We start from the raw sequence: 23,059 nt of genomic DNA on the forward strand, positions 1-23,059 counted from the left end.
ACATTTCTCCTTTATTTCAGTTAAAATTCAATTTATTTTATTTTATTTAATTTAAATTCCCAATTCCCACACCAGAACATTTCTGCTTTATTTCAGTTAAAATTCAATTTATTTTATTTTATTTAAATTCCCAATTCCCATTCCCACACCAGAACATTTCTCCTTTATTTCAGTTAAAATTCAATTTATTTTATTTTATTTAATTTAAATTCCCAATTCCCATTCCCACACCAGAACATTTCTCCTTTATTTCAGTTAAAATTCAATTTATTTTATTTTATTTTATTTAAATTCCCAATTCCCACACCAGAACATTTCTCCTTTATTTCAGTTAAAATTCAATTTATTTTATTTTATTTTATTTAAATTCCCAATTCCCATTCCCACACCAGAACATTTCTCCTTTATTTCAGTTAAAATTCAATTTATTTTATTTTATTTAATTTAAATTCCCAATTCCCACACCAGAACATTTCTCCTTTATTTCAGTTAAAATTCAATTTATTTTATTTTATTTAAATTCCCAATTCCCACACCAGAACATTTCTGCTTTATTTCAGTGAAAATTCAATTTATTTTATTTTATTTATTTAAATTCCCAATTCCCACACCAGAACATTTCTGCTTTATTTCAGTGAAAATTCAATTTATTTTATTTTATTTTATTTAAATTCCCAATTCCCACACCAGAACATTTCTGCTGCTTTTTTTAGGTTAAAATTTCAATTTTTTGGGGTTTTTTATTGAACACAGCAGTGCCCATTGGCATCTTTGAATCGTAATCTCATTTTTGGACGATATTTTTCCAGATAAAGCAGCTGCTTGGAATTAAAAGCTCCTCTCCTTTTCCTAAAAAAAAAAAAAAATTAAATTAAATTAAAAAAAAAATTAAAATCAGTTTAAAAAAAAAAAAAAAGCAGAATTTTGGTTATTTTAGGGAAATTTTTGGGGGGTTTTAATGGGAATTTTAGTGGGAAAAAGTGAATTTTTTCATGGTGTTTTCATGATAAATTCTGATTTTTCTCACGATATCACAATCTGAAATATTTCCATTTTTTTCCATGATTATTTCAGTTATAAATTTTAATTTTCCTCCCAATATTTCAATAAATATTTCAATTTTTTTCCCATTATTCCAATCATAAGTTCCAATTTTTCTCCCATTATTTCAATAAATATTTTAATTTTCCTCCCAATATTTCAATAAATATTTCAATTTTTTTTCACATTATTTCAATAATAAATATTTTAAGTTTTCCCCCAACATTTCAATCATAAATTCCAATTTTTCCCATAATATTTCAATGAATATTTCAAATTTTCTCCCAATATTTCAATAAATATTTTAAATTTTTCCCATTATTTCAATAATAAATATTTCAATTTTTCACCCAATATTTCAATACTAAATATTTTAAATTTTAACATTATTTCAATAATAAATATTTCCAATTTTCTCCCAGTATTTCAATAATAAATATTTCAATTTTTCACCCAATATTTTAATAATAATTATTTTAAATTTTAACATTATTTCAATTAAGAAATATTTTAATTTTTCACCCAATATTTTAATAATTCATATTTTAAATTTTAACATTATTTCAATAATAAATATTTTAATTTTTCTCCCAATATTTCAATAAATATTTTAATTTTTCTCCCACTATTTCAATAATAAATATTTTAATTTTTCTCCCAATATTTCAATAATAAATATTTTAAATTTTAACATTATTTCAATAATAAATATTTTAATTTTTCTCCCAATATTTCAATAAATATTTTAATTTTTCTCCCCCTATTTCAATAACAAATATTTCACCATTTCTCACACTTTTCCAATGCAATATTCCAATCCAACTCCAGCTTTTTATTCAATTATTTTCACCTCACAAAATTCAGAATATTTGAATTTTTTTTCCCCATTTAATCCCAGATTTTAATGAGAGATCCCTCATTAACTCTCATTAATTAACAGCAATTTTTTAACCCTTCCTTGACATTTTTATCTCCTAAAAAAATCAAATTATTTCAGTTTTCTCCTCACATTTAAATCCAGATTTTAATAAGAGATCCCTCATTAACCCTCATTAATTAACAGCAATTTTTAACCCTTTCCTGGACATTTCCACCTCACACAATTCAGAATATTTGAGGATTTTTTCCCCATTTAATCCCAAATTTTAATGAGATCACTCATTAACCCTCATTAATTAACAGGGATATTTTAACCCTTTCCTGGCCATTTCCACCTCACACAATTCAGAATATTTGGGGTTTTTTCTGCCCATTTAATCCCAAATTTTAATGAGATCACTCATTAACCCTCATTAATTAACAGCAATTTTTTAACCCTTCCTTGACATTTTTATCTCCTAAAAAAAATCAAATTATTTCAGTTTTCTCCTCACATTTAAATCCAGATTTTAATAAGAGATCCCTCATTAACTCTCATTAATTAACAGCAATTTTTAACCCTTTCCTGGCCATTTCCACCTCACACAATTCAGAATATTTGGGGTTTTTTCTACCCATTTAATCCCAAATTTTAATGAGACCCCTCGTTAACCCTCATTAATTAACAGGAATTTTTAACCCTTTCCTGGACATTTCCACCTCACACAATTCAGAATATTTGGGGTTTTTTCTGCCCATTTAATCCCAAATTTTAATGAGATCACTCATTAACCCTCATTAATTAACAGCAATTTTTTAACCCTTCCTTGACATTTTTATCTCCTAAAAAAAATCAAATTATTTCAGTTTTCTCCTCACATTTAAATCCAGATTTTAATAAGAGATCCCTCATTAACCCTCATTAATTAACAGGAATTTTTAACCCTTTCCTGGCCATTTCCACCTCACAAAATTCAGAATATTTGAGGATTTTTTCCCCATTTAATCCCAAATTTTAATGAGATCACTCATTAACCCTCATTAATTAACAGGGATATTTTAACCCTTTCCTGGCCATTTCCACCTCACACAATTCAGAATATTTGGGGTTTTTTTTGCCCATTTAATCCCAGATTTGAATGAGATCCCTCGTTAACCCTCATTAATTAACAGGGATATTTTAACCCTCTCCTGGCCATTTCCACCTCACAAAATTCAGAATATTTGAGGATTTTTTTCCCCATTTAATCCCAGATTTTAATGAGATCCCTCATGAACCCTCATTAATTAACAGGAATTTTTAACCCTTTCCTGGCCATTTCCACCTCACACAATTCAGAATATTTGGGGTTTTTTTTGCCCATTTAATCCCAGATTTGAATGAGACCCCTCGTGAACCCTCATTAATTAACAGGATTTTTTTAACCCTTTCCTGGCCATTCCCTTGGGGCCCAGGGATTGTCACTCACTGCCGGATGAAGTGCACGGCGTCCTCCGACCTCATGCCACTCTCAATGAGAGCCAGAGCCACCAGCACGGGAGCCCTGCAGGGACACAGGGGACTGCAATCCACACCCAGATAACCCCAGAAACCCCAATAAACCCAAACCAATCCAAATAAACACAAATAAACACAAATAAACACAAATAAACACAAATAAACACAAATAAACACAAATAAACACAAATAAACACAATAAATCCAAACACAATAAATCCAAACACAATAAATCCAAACACAAATAAACCCAAACCAATCCAAATAAACACAAATAAACACAAATAAACACAAATAAACACAAATAAACACAAATAAACACAAATAAACACAAATAAATACAAATAAACACAAACACAAATAAATACAAATAAACACAAATAAACACAAATAAACACAAATAAACACAAATAAATACAAATAAACACAAATAAACACAAATAAACACAATAAATCCAAACACAATAAATCCAAACACAAATAAACCCAAACCAATCCAAATAAACACAAATAAATACAAATAAACACAAATAAACACAAATAAACACAAATAAATACAAATAAACACAAATAAACACAAATAAACACAATAAATCCAAACACAAATAAACCCCAATAAACCCCAATAAACCCCAATAAACCCAAACCCAAATAAACCCAAATAAACCCAAATAAACACAAATAAACACAATAAATCCAAACCCAAATAAACACAAATAAACACAAATAAACACAAATAAACACAAATAAACCCAAATAAACACAAATAAACACAAATAAATACAAATAAACCCAAATAAACACAAATAAACACAAATAAATACAAATAAACCCAAATAAACACAAATAAACCCAATAAATCCAAACACAAATAAACCCACACCCAAATAAACCCCAATAAACCCACACCCAAATAAACCCAAATAAACCCAAATAAACACAAATAAACACAAATAAACACAAATAAACCCAAATAAACCCCAATAAACCCAAACCCAAATAAATCCAAATAAACCCAAATAAACACAAATAAATCCAAACCCAAATAAACCCACACCCAAAAAAACACAAATAAACCCCAATAAACCCAAACACAAATAAACACAAATAAAAACAAATAAACACAAATAAACCCCAATAAACACAAATAAACCCACACCCAAATAAACACAAATAAACACAAACCCAAATAAATCCAAATAAACCCAAATAAACACAAATAAAAACAAATAAACACAAATAAACCCCAATAAACCCCAATAAACCCACACCCAAATAAACACAAATAAACACAAATAAACACAAATAAATCCAAATAAACACAAATAAATCCAAACCCAAATAAACACAAATAAACCCCAAATAAACCCAAATAAAACCCCAATGGGAATAAAACCCAAATGGAAATAAAAACCCAAACCCAATTCCAAACCCAAATAAAATCCAAATCAAAATAAAAACCCAAATTCAAACCCAAACCAAAATCAAAATGGAAATAAAAATCCAAATAAAAATCCAAATCCAAATCCAAACCCCAACCCAAAACCAAACCCAAATAAAATCCAAATTAAAATAAAATCCCAAACCCAAATCAAAATGGAAATAAAAACCCAAACACAAACCCAAATAAACCCAAATAAATCCAAATAAACTCAAATAAACCCAAATAAAACCCAAATCCAAACCCAAATAAACCCGAATGGAAATAAAAACTCAAACCCAAACCCAAATAAAATCCAAATTAAAATAAAAACCCAAATCCAAATTAAAATAAAAACCCAAACCCAAATCAAAATGGAAATAAAAACCTAAATGGAAATAAAAACCCAAACTCAAATAAAATCCAAATTAAAATAAAATCCCAAACCCAAATGCAAATACAAATGGAAATAAAATCCAAATAAAAATAAAAATCCAATTCCAAATAAAAATAAAAATCAGAATGGAAATAAAAATCCAAATCCGTATCAAAATAAAGATAAAAATAAAAATCCAAATTCAAACCCAAATCAAAATCCAAATAAAAATCCAATTCAAAATAAAAATAAAAATGGAAATGGAATGGAAATAGAAACAAAAACAGAGATAAAAACAGAAATATAGATGAAATTAAATAATGAAAATAAAATGAAAGTGAAAACAAATAAAATTAAAAAATAAAATTAATAAATAGAATTAAAAAATAAAATAAATAAAATTAAAAATAACATCAAAAAATAAAAAAATTAAAAATAAAATTAAAAATAAAATTAATAAATAGAATTAAAAAATAAAATTAAAAATAAAATTAAAAAATAAATAAAATTTAAAAATAAAATTAAAAATAACATCAAAAAATAAAAAATTAAAAAATAAAATTAAAAAATAGAATTAATAGAATTAAAAAATAAAATAAAAAATAAAATTTAAAAATAAAATTAAAAATAACATCAAAAAATAAAAAAATAAAAGTAAAATTAAAAAATAAAATTAATAAAATTAATAAATAAAATTTAGAAAAAATAAAATTTATAAAGAAAATAAAAAATTAAAATAAAATTTAAAAAATTAAAACAAAAATAAAAACTAAAATTAAAAAAAATAAATAGAATCAAAATTAAAAAAGAAACAAAACTCAAATCAACATGAAAAAATAAAAATTAAAATTAAAATTTAAAAAATTAAAAATAAAATTTAGAAATAAAACTAAAAAATAAAAATTTAAAAATAATAAATAAAAATAAAAAATGAAAAATACCAATAATAAAAATTACAAATAATTACAAAAAAAAAAAACCAACCACCAAAAATTACAAAAAAAAAATTACAAAAAATAACCCAACACCCCCCAATAACAATAAAATAACAAGAATTAAAAATTAAAAATGAATAAAATACCAGAAATAAATCAATAAGCACAAAATCCCCAATTCCTTCAAGGCAAAAATCCCAATTATTGGGGGCAAAAAAGAAATAAATTCCCATTTTTGATCCCTTTTTATATAAAATAAATGAGATTTTAATTGAGATTTTGAGGCCTAAACTGCAGCACAGAACCAATCAATAAATCTGATTTTTGATCCCTTTTTATATAAAATAAATCAGATTTTAATTGAGATTTTGGGGCTGACCTGCAGCACAGAACCAATCAATAAATCTGATTTTTGATCCCTTTTTATATAAAATAAATGAGATTTTAATTGAGATTTTGGGGCTGACCTGCAGCACAGAACCAATCAATAAATCTGATTTTTGATCCCTTTTTATATAAAATAAATCAGATTTTAATTGAGATTTTGGGGCTGACCTGCAGCACAGAACCAATCAATAAATCTGATTTTTTGATCACTTTTTCCATGATATAAATGGGATTTTGAGAGGAATTTTGGGGCTGACCTGCAGCACAGAACCAATCAATAAATCTGATTTTTTCACCACTTTTTCCATGAAATAAATGAGATTTTAACAGGAATTTTGGGGCTGACCTGCAGCACAGAACCAATCAATAAATCTGATTTTTTCACCACTTTTTCCATGAAATAAATGGGATTTTGACAGGAATTTTGGGGCTGACCTGCAGCACAGAACCAATCAATAAATCTGATTTTTTCATCACTTTTTCCATGAAATAAATGGGATTTTGACAGGAATTTTGGGGCTGACCTGCAGCACAGAACCAATCAATAAATCTGATTTTTTCACCACTTTTTCCATGAAATAAATGGGATTTTAACAGGAATTTTGGGGCTGACCTGCAGCACAGAACCAATCAATAAATCTGATTTTTTCACCACTTTTTCCATGAAATAAATGGGATTTTGACAGGAATTTTGGGGCCTGACCTGCAGCACAGAACCAATCAATAAATCTGATTTTTTCACCACTTTTTCCATGAAATAAATGAGATTTTAACAGGAATTTTGGGGCTGACCTGCAGCACAGAACCAATCAATAAATCTGATTTTTTCACCACTTTTTCCATGAAATAAATGGGATTTTGAGAGGAATTTTGGGGCTGACCTGCAGCACAGAACCAATCAATAAATCTGATTTTTTCATCACTTTTTCCATGAAATAAATGGGATTTTGAGAGGAATTTTGGGGCTGACCTGCAGCACAGAACCAATCAATAAATCTGATTTTTTCACCACTTTTTCCATGAAATAAATAGGATTTTGACAGGAATTTTGGGGCTGACCTGCCCAGCCCTGCCACGCAGTGCACGGCCACGCAGCATCCCGGCTCCTCCCGAAATTTGTTTTTCAAAAGGTTCAGCCAATCCTCCACGATCTCGCTCGGGGGTGGTGCTCCATCATCAAATGGCCAATCCTGATTGGGAAAAATTAAAAACAAAACAAAACAAAACAAAAAAAAAAATTAAATTTAAAAAAAAAAATTTAATTAATTCTCGGCGGCGCAAGGAAAAATTTAATCGAGTTGAAATCAAATAATTAATGTAATTATTGGGGTTGGTTTTTTTTCTGCTGGCGGATGGGTTTGATAGGGGTTTTAATTAATAATGATTTAATTGTGTTTTGTTGTGGAATTGTCTGCAGGGAAGATTTTTTTATTCTTTTTTTTTTATTATTATTATTTTTTTAGAGGGATTGTTGTGCTTGAAATGTCATTTGGTGAAATGAAAAGGGGGAATTAAGAAGTGGTTTTAATTAAACAGGGGAGGGAGAACTCTGCAGAGCTCTGCTGCTGCTTGGGGAACCCTGGAAAAAAAAATCCCATTTGTGCTTCAGGCTCTGCCTCTAAAAATCCCAAATCCCAAATTCCCAATGCTGAGCTGGAGAAGCTGATCCTAAAAATCCCAAATCCCAAATTCCCAATGCTGAGCTGGTGGAGCCGATCCTAAAAATCCCAAATCCCAAATTCCCAATGCTGAGCTGGAGAAGCTGATCCTAAAAATCCCAAATCCCAAATTCCCAATGCTGAGCAGGTGGAGCCAATCCTAAAAATCCCAAATCCCAAATTCCCAATGCTGAGCTGGAGAAGCTGATCCTAAAAATCCCAAATCCCAAATTCCCAATGCTGAGCTGGTGGAGCCGATCCTAAAAATCCCAAATCCAAAATTCCCAATGCTGAGCTGGTGGAGCTGATCCTAAAAATCCCAAATTCTCAATTGCAAATTCCCAATGCTGAGCAGGAGAAGCTGATCCTAAAAACTCCAAATTCCAGATTCTCAATTTTTCCCAATTCTCCCAAATTCTGAGCAGGTAATGCTGATCCTAAAAATTCCAAATTCCCAATTCTTCCCAATTCTTGAGGGGTAAAGCTGTCCATAAAAATCCCAAATCCCAAATTCCCAATTCTCAATTCTTCCCAATTCTGAGCAGGTGAACCTGATCCTAAAAATCCCAAATTCTGAGCATAAAAAAAAATCCAAATAAATAAAAATGGAAATAAAAAATAAAAATAAATTAAAAATAAAAATCAAAACAAACACAACCCAACCCAACTCAATCCAACTCAATCAAATCAAACCAAACCAAATCAAACCAAACTCAAACCCAACCCAACCAAACTCAACTCAACCCAACTCAACTCAACCCAACCAAACTCAACTCAACCCAACCCAACCAACCCAACTCAACCCAACTCAACTCAACCCAACCCAACTCAACCCAACCAAACTCAACTCAAACCCAACCCAACCCAACTCAACTCAACCCAACCAAACTCAACTCAACCCAACCCAACCCAACTCAACCCAACCCAACCCAACTCAACCCAACCCAACTCAACCCAACCCAACCCAACTCAACCCAACTCAACTCAACCCAACTCAAGTCAACCCAACCAACCCCACCAAACTCAACTCAACCCAACCCAACTCACCCAACTCAACTCAACCCAACTCACCCAACTCAACCCAACCCAACTCAACCCAACCCAACGCAACCCAATCCAACTCAACCCAATCCAACTCTACTCAACCCAACCCAACTCAAACCCAACCCATTCCAACCCAACTCAATCCAACCCAACTCAACCCAACCCAACCCCATTCAATCCAAGCCAATTCAACCCAACTCAACCCAAACCAAACTCAACTCAACCCAACCCAACTCAACCCAATCCAACTCAACCCAACCCAACTCAACCCAACCCAACTCAACCCAACCCAACTCAACCCAACCCAACTCAACTCAACGAACCCAACTCAACTCAAAGAACCCAACTCAACCCAACTCAACCCAACTCAACTCAAACCCAACCCAACTCAACCCAACCCAACTCAACTCAACCCAACTCAACCCAACTCAACCCAACCCATTCCAACCCAACTCAACCCAACTCCATTCAATCCAAGCCAATTCAACCCAACCCAACTCAACTCAACTCAATCTAAACCAAACTCAACCCAACCCAACTCAACCAAATAAAAACGTGCCCTGGGCCGCGCAGCACTCACCAGCACCTGGATGCCCTGGCTCTCAATGGGCCCCCGGTCGTAGGTGGCGTCGCAGACGCGCACCAGCGTGCGCACCCCAAAGCGTTGCAGCTCCTGGGGACACAGCAACGGGGGGCACTGAGAGACTGCGGGGGCACCGGGCACCGGCACCGGCAGCGGCCCTGGCAGCACAGGAACACTGCCACCAGAAAGTTACTGACGGGGGAATTCACGTTAGAAAGGGAACAGGGCAAAAGGATCCCGTTAGAAAGGGAGAAGGGCAAAAGGATCCCATTAGAAAGGGAAAAGGGCAGAAGGATCCCGTTAGAAAGGGAAAAGGGCAAAAGGATCCCGTTAGAAAGGGAAAAGGACAAAAGGATCCCGTTAGAAAGGGAAAAGGGCAGAAGGATCCCGTTAGAAAGGGAAAAGGGCAAAAGGATCCCGTTAGAAAGGGAAAAGGGCAAAAGGATCCCATAGTAAAAGGGCAGAAGGATCCCGTTAGAAAGGGAAAAGGACAAAAGGATCCCGTTAGAAAGGGAAAAGGACTAAAGGATCCCGTTAGAAAGGGAAAAGGGCAAAAGGATCCCATTAGAAAGGGAAAAGGGCAAAAGGATCCCGTTAGAAAGGGAAAAGGACTAAAGGATCCCGTTAGAAAGGGAAAAGGGCAAAAGGATCCCATAGTAAAGGGAAAAGGGCAAAAGGATCCCATAGTAAAGGGAAAAGGGCAAAAGGATCCCGTTAGAAAGGGAAAAGGACAGAAGGATCCCGCTGTAAAGTAACAAAAGAATTCCTGTTTTAAAGCTGAAATAGCAAAAGGATCCCATTGTAAAGGGAAAAGAGCAAAAAGGATTCCCGTTATAAAGGGAAAATAAAAAAAATCCCATTATAAAGGTAAAATAACTGCACAAATCCCTTCTTTGTTACAAGAAAAGTTACTGAGAGAGGGAAAAAAATTTAAATTTCTGAGAGGGGAAAGATAATTCCCACTATAAAGTTAAAATAACAAAATAATTCCCATTATAAAGGGAAAATAACTGGTTGAATTTCTTATTTATTAAAGGTAAAAGAAGTTACTGAGAGGGGAATAAAAGAAATCCCATTATAAAGTTAAAATAACTGGTTAAATTTTTTATTTATAAAAAATTTTATTGTTTTTAAATAGAAGTTTGGGAGTGTTTTCTCTTCAGGGAGTGTTGAACAGAACAAAGCTCAATCATAATAATGATTATGATAATCATAAATATATAATAATATGCAAATCATAGAAATAAATAATAAAATTTAAATAGAAATTAAATTTAAAAGTAAAATTAAATTAAAAATAAAAATAAAATTAACAATAAAAACAGAAATAAAATCAAATTAAAATGTAAAATCAAATTAAAAATAAAAACAAATTAAAAATAAAAACAAATAAAATTAAAAAATAAAATTAAAAAGTAAAATCAAATTAAAAATAAAAATAAAAACAAAAATAAAAACAAATTAAAAATAAAAACAAATTAAAAATAAAAACAAATTAAAAATAAAAACAAATAAAATTAAAAAATAAAAGTAAAAAGTAAAATCAAATTAAAAATAAAAATAAAAACAAAAGTAAAAACAAATTAAAAATAAAAACAAATTAAATATTAAAAATAAAATTAATATAAAATAAATATTAAAATATTTGTAATAGTTTGTAATTAGCAGGAATGTTTATTGCAGAGAGACATCTGGAAATGGGAGAAAATTCTTAATAGCTGGGGAATAAAAATTAAAAAAGAAATAAATAATAATAATTCTTCTTGTCCCAGGATTAAATCCTTCAATCCAAAATTGAAGAAGATCCAGACCAAGAAATTTCAGAAAAAAACAAAACAAAAAAAAAAAAAAAAACAAAAAAATCAGGAATTCTTTTCTCATATTGGGAGGAAAATGTGAATAATGAAGGAAAAAAATTTAAATTTCAGGGAACAGGAAAAGTGAGGGAGGATTGGGCAGGAATTTTGGAATTTTGGAATTTTTGGGGATCTGTTATTTTTTTCAAGGATTAAATCCTTCAATCCAAAATTGAAGAAGATCCAAACCAAGAAATTTCAGACAAAAAAAAAAAAATCAGGAATTCTTTTCTCATACTGGGAGGAAAATGTGAATAATAAAGGAAAGAAATTTAAATTTCAGGGAGCAGGAAAAGTGAGGGAGGATTGGGCAGGAATTTTGGAATTTTTTGGGATCTGTTATTCTTTTTCAAAGATTAAATCCTTCAATCCAAAACTGAAGATCCAAACCAAGAAACTTAAGAAAAAAAACAAAAAACAAAACAAAAAAAAAAAAATCAGGAATTCTTTTCTCATATTGGGAGGAAAATGTGAATAATGAAGAAAAAAAAACCCCAAAATCCAAGTTGAAATCCAGGGGAGAGGACAGGAGGTGAGGGAGGATTGATCTGGGCAGGGATTTGGAGGAATTTGGGGATTTTTTTTGGATTCCTTACCTCGATGAATTTGCTGAGGGTTGCATTGGTTGGGTTGTGAGTGATCAGAAAACGTAAATTCTCATAAGTGATTTCTACAGGGGCTGGACGGTTCATAATGGCAAAATAAAAATGTGTGAGGGGCCAAAAAAAAAACCAAAAAACAAAAAAAAACCCAAAAAAATAAAACAAAAATAAAAACTAAATAAAAGGGGAAAAAAATTAATAACCTCGGCAAGGTTTCACAGAAGAAAACATCAAAAATAAAACATCAAAAATAAAATAAAATATGCTTGGGATTATCAGTTTGCTTTGATGGGTTTGGAGGTTTGGTGGTTTTTATTTATTCTCTTAAAAAAAAAAATAATTAAAAAAAAAACAAAAAAAACCCCAAAAAAAACCAGGTTTGCTTCCAAATCCTTAATTCCTGGTGGGGGTAGAATCCTTCAGGTTCCTAAAATTCTGAAATTCCCACTCCAGGTAAGGCTTGGCAACCTGTTCTACATCGAGGCACTGCTGAAGGAAATTAAATTCAGGCTTTGGAGTTTAATTTTGGGATTTTTTTTTTTTGTCTCCAATTTGGGGTTCGGTTTTTTATTTTTTTTTTTTTTTTATGACAGCAAATCTGTTTCCAAGGGGCAGGAGATATCCCATAAATATCTGCTGCGTTCCCAGAGTCTTCTTGAAGGCCCCCACACCAAAAAAAAAAAAATAAAATAAAATAAAATTTAAAAAAAAAATGGAATTTAGGGAATTTTCTGGCACACGTGGGGAGCCCCCTGAGCTCACTTGGCAGGCAGGGTGCTGTGCTGGGCCTGGCAGAAATCTGCCCTGATGCTCAGAATCGCCATAAATGTGCCAAATATCCTCCCACAGAACACCTGGAATGGGAGAAAAACAGAGAAGTAATGGAGAAAAATCCTAAATTTATCAAAGTTCTGATAGCCCTGATGACAAATATTGAAATGTGCCCAAATATCCCTCAATAAAACACCTGGAATTGGTTAAAAACAGAGCAGTAATGAAATAAAATCCCAAATTTATAAAAGTTCTGATAGCCCTGAGCATAAATACAGAAATGTGCCCAAATATCCCCCAATAAAACACCTGGAATTGGTTAAAAACAGAGCAGTAATGAAATAAAATCCCAAATTTATAAAAGTTCTGATAGCCCTGATCATAAATACAGAAATGTGCCCAAATATCCCCCAATAAAACACCTGGAATTGGTTAAAAACAGATCAACAATGAAATAAAATCCCAATTTTATACAAGTTCTGATAGCCCTGATCAGGATTTCCTGATCAGAAATATTGAAATTACCAAGTGTTCTCCAACAGAACACCTGGAATTGGGAGAAAAACAGAGCAGTAATGGAGAAAAATCCCAAAGTTGTAAAATCCTGATAGGCCTGAGCATAAATATTGAAATGTGCCCAAATAGCCCCCAATAAAACACCTGGAATTGGTTAAAAACAGAGCAGTAATGAAATAAAATCCCAAATTTATAAAAGTTCTGATAGCCCTGATCATAAATATTGAAATGTGCTCAGGTATCCCCCAATAAAACACCTGGAATTGGTTAAAACCAGATCAACACTGAAATAAAATCCCAATTTTATCAAAGTTCTGATCGCCCTGATGACAAATATTGAAATGTGCTCAAATATCCCCCAATAAAAGAGCAGGAAATGGAAAAGTGTTGGTGGGTTCTGTTTCCATCACTGACCCACCCCAGAGAAATTACAATTAAAAGAAAAATTAAATTAATAAAGGCCCTGATCAGAAATATTGCAATGTCCCCAAATATCCTCCAACAGAACACCTGGAATTTGGGATAAACAGCAGGAAAAAGATTTGTGGGTTCCGTTCCCATCACTGACCCACCCCAGGAAAACCCCAATTAAAACAAAAAATTAAATTAATGAAAGTCCTGATAGCCCTAATCAGAAATATTGTGAATATTCTCTCGGGATTTGTTGCAATTGCTGCTCCTGGAAGCACCAAGGACAAGGAATTCTGTGTCCTGGAATAACAAAAATAAAAAAGCACAAAGCCAAGCACACGCTTGGAAATGTCATGGGCACAGCCCCACCTGCTTGGATTAATCCTAAATCTATCAAAAATATATCAAATATGTATCAAAATATCAAAAATATCCAGAATAGAGGCACTGCTGCGCCTCTGTTTTCTGAACAAAACCAGCAGCAGAAATAAAGAGTGTAAGAAATAAAATAAATAGAATAAAATCAATTTTTCATGTATTTGAGCTCTTGCTAAGGGATAAATTTCATCCAACTCGAAATATCCCCCAGAAATCCATCAAAGTGATGGTCAAATGGTCATTTAGCAGCAATAATTTGTAATTTTTTCTCAATTATTTCAGTTATAGGCATAATAATTTGGGGTTATTTGTAGTCTTATGTCTATTTACAGACCTGAGCTTGAAAGGTTCTCAGTTTGAAAAGGCAGAATTTCAAAATTTCAGCAATAAAGGAGGAATAAAACCCATGAAATCCAGGGGGATGGAAATTGGAATTATCCCAAACTACCTCAAATCCAAATATTTAATTATCCACGTGGTTTTTTTAGTGGTTTGAATACTAATGAAATCTCCAATTAGGAATGACACCGTGAGGAATTCCCAGAGGGTGAAGGGAAAACCAGGAATGACACCGTGACGAATTCCCAGTTCCAGCAGCCCTGGGGAAAGCAATTCCCAGTTCCAGCAGCTCCTCCAAACCCGAGCTAAACCACGAGGGATGGAAGGAGGGATGGAAGGAGGGATGGAAGGAGGGATGGAAGGAGGGATGGAGAGCAGCTGCTGCAGCTCCTGCAGCGATCCCCAAGGCCCCGTTCCCCAGTGATCCCCAAGGCCCCGTTCCCCAGTGATCCCCAAGGCCCCGTTCCCCAGTGATCCCCAAGGCCCCGTTTCCCAGTGATCCCCAAGGCCCCGTTTCCCAGTGATCCCCAAGGCCCCGTTTCCCAGTGATCCCCAAGGCCCCGTTCCCCAGTGATCCCCAAGGCCCCGTTCCCATCCCCAAGGCCCCGTTCCCATCCCCAAGGCCCCGTTTCCCATCCCCAAGGCCCCGTTCCCCAGTGATCCCCAAGGCCCCATTTCCCATCCCCAAGGTCCCATTTCCCATCCCCAAGGCCCCGTTCCCATCCCCAAGGCCCCGTTCCCATCCCCAAGGCCCCGTTCCCATCCCCAAGGCCCCATTTCCCAGTGATCCCCAAGGCCCCATTTCCCAGTGATCCCCAAGGCCCCATTTCCCAGTGATCCCCAAGGCCCCATTTCCCAGTGATCCCCAAGGCCCCGTTTCCCATCCCCAAGGCCCCGTTTCCCATCCCCAAGGCCCCGTTCCCCAGTGATCCCCAAGGCCCCATTTCCCAGTGATCCCCAAGGCCCCATTTCCCATCCCCAAGGCCCCGTTCCCATCCCCAAGGCCCCGTTCCCATCCCCAAGGCCCCGTTCCCATCCCCAAGGCCCCGTTCCCATCCCCAAGGCCCCGTTCCCATCCCCAAGGCCCCGTTCCCCAGTGATCCCCAAGGCCCCGTTCCCATCCCCAAGGCCCCGTTCCCATCCCCAAGGCCCCATTTCCCATCCCCAAGGCCCCGTTTCCATCCCCAAGGCCCCGTTTCCATCCCCAAGGCCCCGTTCCCATCCCCAAGGCCCCGTTCCCATCCCCAAGGCCCCGTTCCCATCCCCAAGGCCCCATTTCCCATCCCCAAGGCCCCATTTCCCATCCCCAAGGCCCCGTTCCCATCCCCAAGGCCCCGTTTCCCATCCCCAAGGCCCCGTTCCCCAGTGACCCCCAAGGCCCCGTTCCCATCCCCAAGGCCCCGTTCCCATCCCCAAGGCCCCGTTCCCATCCCCAAGGCCCCGTTCCCATCCCCAAGGCCCCGTTCCCATCCCCAAGGCCCCGTTCCCATCCCAAAGGCCCCATTTCCCATCCCCAAGGCCCCGTTCCCATCCCCAAGGCCCCGTTCCCATCCCCAAGGCCCCGTTCCCCAGTGATCCCCAAGGCCCCGTTCCCATCCCCAAGGCCCCGTTCCCATCCCCAAGGCCCCGTTCCCCAGTGATCCCCAAGGCCCCGTTCCCATCCCCAAGGCCCCGTTCCCATCCCCAAGGCCCCGTTCCCCAGTGATCCCCAAGGCCCCGTTCCCATCCCCAAGGCCCCGTTCCCATCCCCAAGGCCCCGTTTCCCATCCCCAAGGCCCCGTTCCCCAGTGATCCCCAAGGCCCCATTTCCCATCCCCAAGGTCCCATTTCCCATCCCCAAGGCCCCGTTTCCATCCCCAAGGCCCCGTTCCCATCCCCAAGGCCCCGTTTCCATCCCCAAGGCCCCGTTCCCATCCCCAAGGCCCCGTTCCCATCCCCAAGGCCCCGTTCCCCATAGAGGTCACTGGGATCCCCTCCCAGCACTGCACTCCCTGCTCATCTGTCACTCACAACCCAAAGGATCCTCGGGAAGGCCTCGAGCAATCCCCAAATCCTTTGGAGAATCCCTGAGCCGCTGGATTTTCCTTTTCCCATCCAATCTCCGCAGTGAAATCGGCACCACAAAAACGGGATCCCATCGAATTCCCATCCTGCCCCATCAGGATTTGGGCTTTTCCTTCCTCAGGTTTTATTTTCCCTTCCTGAAAATTCCTCACTTGAGCGGTCCCTCTCTATCCCTACAGCACCAAAATGTTTCATGTGAGCATTTCCCAAGTGAAAGAAGCCAGAGACCTCCAAAAGGAGTGAGAAGAATGATGGATTTGGATTTCCAAACAGACTGTGGGGTGACAAAACCAGCACTGAGAGATAAAAGAAACAATGGGAAGGATTCCACTGATGGCTGAATGGAAAAAAAAATAGTATATATGTATATTTGCCTTTACAAACAAACTGATCAATGAAATTGGATCTTGAGAGATGAAAGAAGCAATGGGGAAAAAACCCATGAATTCTGTAAGAATTAAAAATGAAAAGGGAGGGTTGTACAGCAGAGGGGAATCCCAGGTACCAGGAGTTCTGGGAAGTCTCAAGTACCTCAGGCAATGGGGAAAGGAAAGAGAGAGGGAACATGGGATAAAAAGGGAGGTGAATCCTCCAAAAACCTGAGATATCCCATGGGAATGCCCCACGGCCTCTCCCTTTATTCCAGTAAAGTTACAGGACACCTCTGGCTCCTTTTTGGACACAAACCCCTGGTGTTTGTGCATTCATTTTCCTGACACAAGCCTGAAAACTTAAAACACAAATCAGTCAGAACCTCAAAAAAAAATGGTTATTTTTAATACCCTCTCCTAGAACACAGAGAAAACAACAAAAACAAAAAAAAAAAAAAAAAAAAAAAAAAACACCAACCCAAAAACAAAAACCCAACCCTGGAAGGAAATGAACTCCTTGGAAACCTTTTCTGAAGGAAGCTTGTTCAGACTGACACGTGCCAGGAGAGGGGTGAGGTCAAAAAAAAAAAAAAAAATTGAAAAATTTCACTGTTCCACCCTGTCCTCCCCCGCGGGGGCTGCAGCTCCTTCCCAGTCCCTCCCAGTCCCTCCCAGTTCGCTGACAAGCTCTGGGGGTGACTCACTCGTTTCCTCTCGCACCAAAGGCGCAGCAGATAGAGATCAGCCCGAGCAGAGACAACAAAAAAAAAAGGGAAAGAAAAAACAAAACAAACAAAAAAAAAACCCTCGGCGTGAAAGAATTACAGAGTGACTGACTGCGCCAGGATATGGTGACAATTGTCACCTGCTCCGAGGAGGACAACAGGCCTGAGGCAAAGCTGGAAAAGTTGGGATAAATAGGAATGGATGGAGAAATCATCCTGGAAGCAGCTGGACGCTGTGATAGTTCTTTTAGGTTTATGTTCTTCCCTGTTAAAATGCTGTTCTGACGCTGGGATTATTAAAAACAAACCACCTTCCCCACCCATCACTTAAGTTTTCAGAGGATATGTTAGAATGGTATTTGCATTCCATGCCCAAAAAGTTAAAAGTTGCTAAAAGTGTTTGAAGTTGAAAGCAAAAGGCTCTGCTAAGGAGAAAAAAAAAAAAAATTGAGCTACAATCCTGTTTAAGGCACGGAATTATATTGAAGTGAAATCAAAAACTACTTTCAGAAATTTGTTTGCAACATCAATAAATCCTTCCTAAAAAATCAGAAGGCTGAGTTGTCCAAGCTGGGCTTTGAAAACAAGGCCCTGCCTGATCAACAACCGAGCCTCAATATTGTCACGCCTGCAGCTCAAATATCAAACCCAACACCCCAAACCCCATTAACGAGTCGAGCAGGACTCAAAAGGGACTTCAAAAAATCACCCAGAAAACACAGAAACGGCAGGGCTGAGTCACTTGCACCTCGAGTTTCTGCTGGGAAAACGAGTTTGGAGCTGAGGAGTTAAAGGCAGGCTGACAGCGGAGCCTGGGGCTGACTGATAAATGTCACTGCCCAAAAGGGCCACAAAGTCCCCATTGTCCCCAGCCACGGCTCGGTTTTCAGCGTGAGAGCGAAGAGCTCCACTTGTTTTTAGCACGGCGCACACAGAGAGAGAGAGAGAGAGAGAGAAACAACAAAAAGCTGCAAGCGACAGTGGAGCCAACCTGGGGAAGAGTCTGGGAGCTGAGAAAGGAGATTTCAGCCTCTTCCAGCCCTTCCCAATCAGCAAAACGAGCCGTGAGATGCCACCCTAAAGGGATTCTGTAATTCTTATTTAAGAGGTGCCAGGCTGCTCCAGCTCTCGGCCCCAAAAAAGAGCAAGCTCCAAAACGGGGGCTGATTTCCAACGTTCACACGGAGCTGCTCCTGGATCTCCGGCTGGATCCAAGCGATCCAGAGCGAGCCAGCTGCCCTCTGCCAGCGCACCCGAGTCGCTGGAAATGCGTTTGCCCCTCCCAAAACACACAAAGATCCCTTGGAATGCCAGCGTGCTTCAGGTGGGAAGGGATGGTAAAGCTTCCTCTCCCTGTCCCACGTTACTCCAAGCTGGACTTGGGCACTTCCAGGGATGGGGCAGCCATGGATTCTCTGGGAATTCCATCCCAGCCCCTCAGCACCCTCACAGGGATGAAGTAAATCCCATCTCGATCTCAAAATCCCATCTAAACCCGCGTGAAGCTGTTCCCTGCTTGTCCTGCATCTCCAGAGCTCCTTTCCCAGCTCTGGATCCCTCCTGGAGTGAATTCTCCTTGCCACGAATCACCTGGCTCTGCCTCCCAGAGGTAACAGACCCGGAATTCCAGAGCTGGGCAAAGTCCAGGAGCCAGGGAAGCACCCCAGGGCTCTGCCCCACACAGGACTGAGCACTGCAGGGTGGAAGAGGAGGATGGATCTCTGCAGGGAATTCAGCCTCGCTGCAGTTTATTAGGTTTTTCTAAAGAAAAAAAGGGGAAAAAAAATCACAACTAGACCCTGAGTTCCTGGCTGTGCATCCACACTCCTACCTTAACTCCAGCTGAGTTGATTAAATCCAAGTATTTCAAGTGTTGAGTCAAAAGGAGACAGAGTTTTCTGGCTACTGCTAGTGGTGGGGGGTTTTCTTATTGTTATTCATTTTTTTTATTTCTTTTTCCTCTCCTTTAAATCCTAACTGCAGTTCTGAGTCAGACCCTGGTTCGTTCAGGGAGTTTCGAGGCGAGTTTCCATTTATACAGGAGCCTTTCAAAGCCCAATTTCTGCCTTCTTCCTCCTCCTCCTCCTCACCCCGAAACCATCGAGCACAGACTGCCCGGGGAGAAAACGCAGATCGTGACTAATCACACCCAGCAGCCACCGTGAGACTGAAGGAAGCCGCTTCCAGCACTTCCCCCGCGGCCTCACCTGCGCTCCAAAAATCCCCAAACTCCCAAAGCTCAGCTCCTTCTCATCCCAAAGCCCGCCCCGAGCTGACATTCCCAAGAAATCCGCCCCTCCCCTGACTCAGATCTTCCCGCAGGTCACTCGCAGAACCCTGGGCCACGCCAGGATTTTTCCTGAGGCGCTGCTTGTCCCAGAATTCATCGACTCTTCCCCCCCCCCTTTTTTTTTTTTTTTTTGTTTCTCGAGCCCCAAATCCCACAGGGCAGCCCTTTATCCAGACAAACCGGCCAGCCCTGCCCCCATTCCCACCCCAGGAAAACCACCGCATCCTGGACACCCTCTTCCTTTCCTGCTCCCCCTCCCTCCAGCCTGAGAAATGTCACCCCACAGCTTCTTCCCCTTAGTTTTTCAGTTCTAAAAATAAATAAATAAAAAAAAAATCCTTCACATTTTACTGAACCCCTTTCCCACCCCAAAAAATCGTCAGCTCTTATCAAACTTGTTTCCCATCCACACGGAAATCAGTAACACCCCGCGCCTCAAAACACTGCTCCAAATGTCCCACAAAACAGGTAAAACGCCCCGAAGCAGGTACAGATCATTCCCCCACACCCAAAAAACAGCTACAGACCATTCCCCCACAAAAAAAAAACAAAACAAACAAACAAACAAAAAAACAACCAAACAGCTACAAACACATCCCCCAAAAACCAGGAACAAACCCCACATTCAACCCTCCCTGTCCTCCCACTTCCAATCCCCTAGGAAATGCCCTTCTTTCCTGAACATCCCCCCAAAACCAGGTGCAGGGGGGTTTGGGCACCCACACAATGTTGGGGGTGGGCACTGAGCTCCCCCAGGTCCCACAGGTGAGGGAGGACCCCTCCCAAAACCAGCCTTGCAGGTAGAAGGGACCCACCCAAAGCTGCAGGTGAGGGCCAGTGCCCCCAAGCAGCCGCTGGGGACCCCCAAAGCACCCCCCGAGCACAGGAGGGACCCCTCAGGTGATGAGGGGCCCCCAAATCTCCTCCTCACACTCGGGGAGCCTTTAAAGCGCCCCCCAAGGGTCCCCCAAACCAACCCCAAAGGCCGGGAATTTCCTCCGCAACAGGAGCCAGCCCCTGGACCCCAAATTCCCCTCCAAATGAGCCCTTCAGCGCAGAGGAAACCTCCCGCACCTCCAAGCCCACCCCGAATTAACGCCTCAGCTTTCTGCAACCCTGAGACCCACCCCGAGAGCACAAAAACCCCTCCGCACCCCCCACAAGGGCCTAAAGAGACTCTTCAGCCCACAGAGGCCTCCCCAGAGCAGGGAATCCCCTCAGAACACCTGAGATTCCTCCCTTCACCTCCCTCCCCCACCCCCGCCTTTCCCAGCTCCCGGGGCGGCGCCTCCAGTCTTCCCCCGGTTCTCTGCGTTCCCCCACGAATCGGCCCCGTTGCTCCCTCACCCTGGGCATTGAGCGGGCCGGGGACCGGGCAGGGTCGGGCGGGGTCGCGGGCGGGCGGCGGGGCCCGTGACGGGGCTGGGGCTGCGCTGGGCCCGGTCCTGCCGGAGACACCGAGAGCCCGCGCGCCGCCACACGGCTCCTCGCGCACAGGCCGCGCCCCCCCCCCCTCCCGCCGGCGCCGTGGTACGGCCCGCCCCTCACACCCACGGCCGCCACAGTGGTACGGTCCGCCCACACTCGCCCCCGCCCCGGGGCAGCGCGATGGGCGCGTCCATTTGAGGCGCGGCGGGGGGGGGGGAAGGGGGAGGGTGAGTCTCGCAGCACCTTTCAGTGTGTGGAGGCGCCTCCAGGGAAAGCGGACAGGGATCCTTCGTCACGAGCTGCAGCGATAGGACAAGGAGCAATAAAGGCTAGGTACTAGGAGGACGCTCCTCCCTGTGAGCGTGTGGAATGCCCCGAGCCGGGGATTGTTCGAAGCCAGGTTAGATAATACCTTGAGCAATCCGCTCTAGGGGGTGGTGCCCTCTCTCCATGCAGAACGGTTCTTACCATCCCGCTGCCTTTATAGCAAACCCCCCTCTTTATAGGCCTCTTCCCCCACCCCCGGTGTTGGTATGGCCTGGGGGCGCCGTCCCCAGTCACCCTTGGTACGTGCCGGGCCCCCCCCCCGCGCACTTGGACCGGCCCTCTGGCCGCACGTGCACACGGAGCCTTCCACGCCAGCATTTCCCTCCCCCCCCCCGCCGGCGCAGTGGCACAGCCCGCTCCTCCCCACTGCGGCCAATGGTTCGGTCCTGCCGGGGGTTCCCACAGCTTCCGCTTCCCTCAGCTCGTGACGGGAGCGGGATCGGGGAACCGGGATCTGGGTCAAGAACACGCGGGGAAACGCTGGTGGATCCAGCTCTGATCCCTCGCGACCGTCAGTAAATCAACGAGCCGTGGGTCCGGTTCCCCGCTCCCGGCTGGAGCACGGGATTCCTCCCTCAGAGCGTGGCTGGCAGCAGCCGTGGGGGTACAGGCGGCCCGAGGTGACAATCCCCCGTTTCCCAATGTGTCACACCTGCGTCCCGATCCCGCCTGGAAAAGGGAGGCTGTCCCCCTCACAGTCCTGCTGGGACTGTGGCAGAACCCGCTCCCAGCTGGGGCCACCGAGTGCCACAGGCGTCCCCAAAATCGGGTGACATCTCCTCACAGCTCAGGGAGAGGTGGATAAATAAGAATCCCTTGTTTCCTCACCAGGCTGGAGGAGATGTGTGATTTCCCCGCCTAGAAAAGCTGTTGTCTTCCCATTTCCCATGCTCCGACTGAATTATTCATAGAGAGCCGTGTTTTATATTGATTTAAGCAGCTGCAGAGCCTGGACTGTGTCAGTGCTAGTGAAGTGCTGCCTCCACACACAGTAACAGAAATCCCTGCAAAAAAAGGGGATTTGCATTTATAAAATAATGGAATACCTCAAGTTGGAAGGGACCCATGTGGGCCACCAAGTCCAACTCCTTGCCCAAATCCATCAGCAAAGAAACTTGAAGAATCATCCATGAAGGGGCAAAAATTTAGGGTGTATCCCCAGTGAGAAAAAAGGAACCAGC

The 23,059-nt window shown here is 40.3% G+C and overlaps 1 protein-coding gene across 7 annotated transcripts; it reads right to left on the reverse strand.

Moving 5' to 3' along the window:
* Positions 1-641: 641 nt before the first annotated feature.
* On the reverse strand, positions 642-21,575 carry PTP4A2 (protein tyrosine phosphatase 4A2). Of its 7 annotated transcripts, none has more exons than XM_062509306.1 (6): positions 21,471-21,575; positions 12,253-13,112; positions 9,798-9,890; positions 7,575-7,705; positions 3,369-3,443; positions 642-849 (listed from the first exon to the last, which is right to left on the reverse strand). In XM_062509306.1, the coding sequence occupies exons 2-6, from the start codon at positions 12,346-12,348 to the stop codon at positions 741-743; spliced, it is 504 nt and encodes a 167-aa protein (XP_062365290.1). In that variant the 5' UTR covers positions 12,349-13,112; positions 21,471-21,575; the 3' UTR covers positions 642-740. The 7 variants fall into 7 exon arrangements, with proteins under 7 accessions (XP_062365290.1, XP_062365291.1, XP_062365292.1 ...); XM_062509307.1 differs by lacking the exon at positions 21,471-21,575 and adding an exon at positions 19,424-19,594; XM_062509308.1 differs by lacking the exon at positions 21,471-21,575 and having other exon boundaries at positions 12,253-12,335; positions 12,462-13,605.
* Positions 21,576-23,059: the final 1,484 nt, after the last annotated feature.

The sequence above is a fragment of the Cinclus cinclus genome, chromosome 26 (assembly GCF_963662255.1).
Source record: "Cinclus cinclus chromosome 26, bCinCin1.1, whole genome shotgun sequence".
Lineage (NCBI taxonomy): Eukaryota > Metazoa > Chordata > Aves > Passeriformes > Cinclidae > Cinclus > Cinclus cinclus.

Excerpts from the sequence above, each read along its gene's own strand:
- PTP4A2 (XM_062509308.1), bottom strand. The coding sequence starts at position 12,489 with ATGTTTTCTTCTGTGAAACCTTGCCGAG. Across the intron at positions 12,336-12,461 it reads TTCTGTGAAACCTTGCCGAG|CCCCTGTAGAAATCACTTAT; the intron begins GTTATTAATTTT and ends TGAACCGTCCAG. Across the intron at positions 7,706-9,797 it reads GCCAGGGCATCCAGGTGCTG|GATTGGCCATTTGATGATGG; the intron begins GTGAGTGCTGCG and ends TTTCCCAATCAG.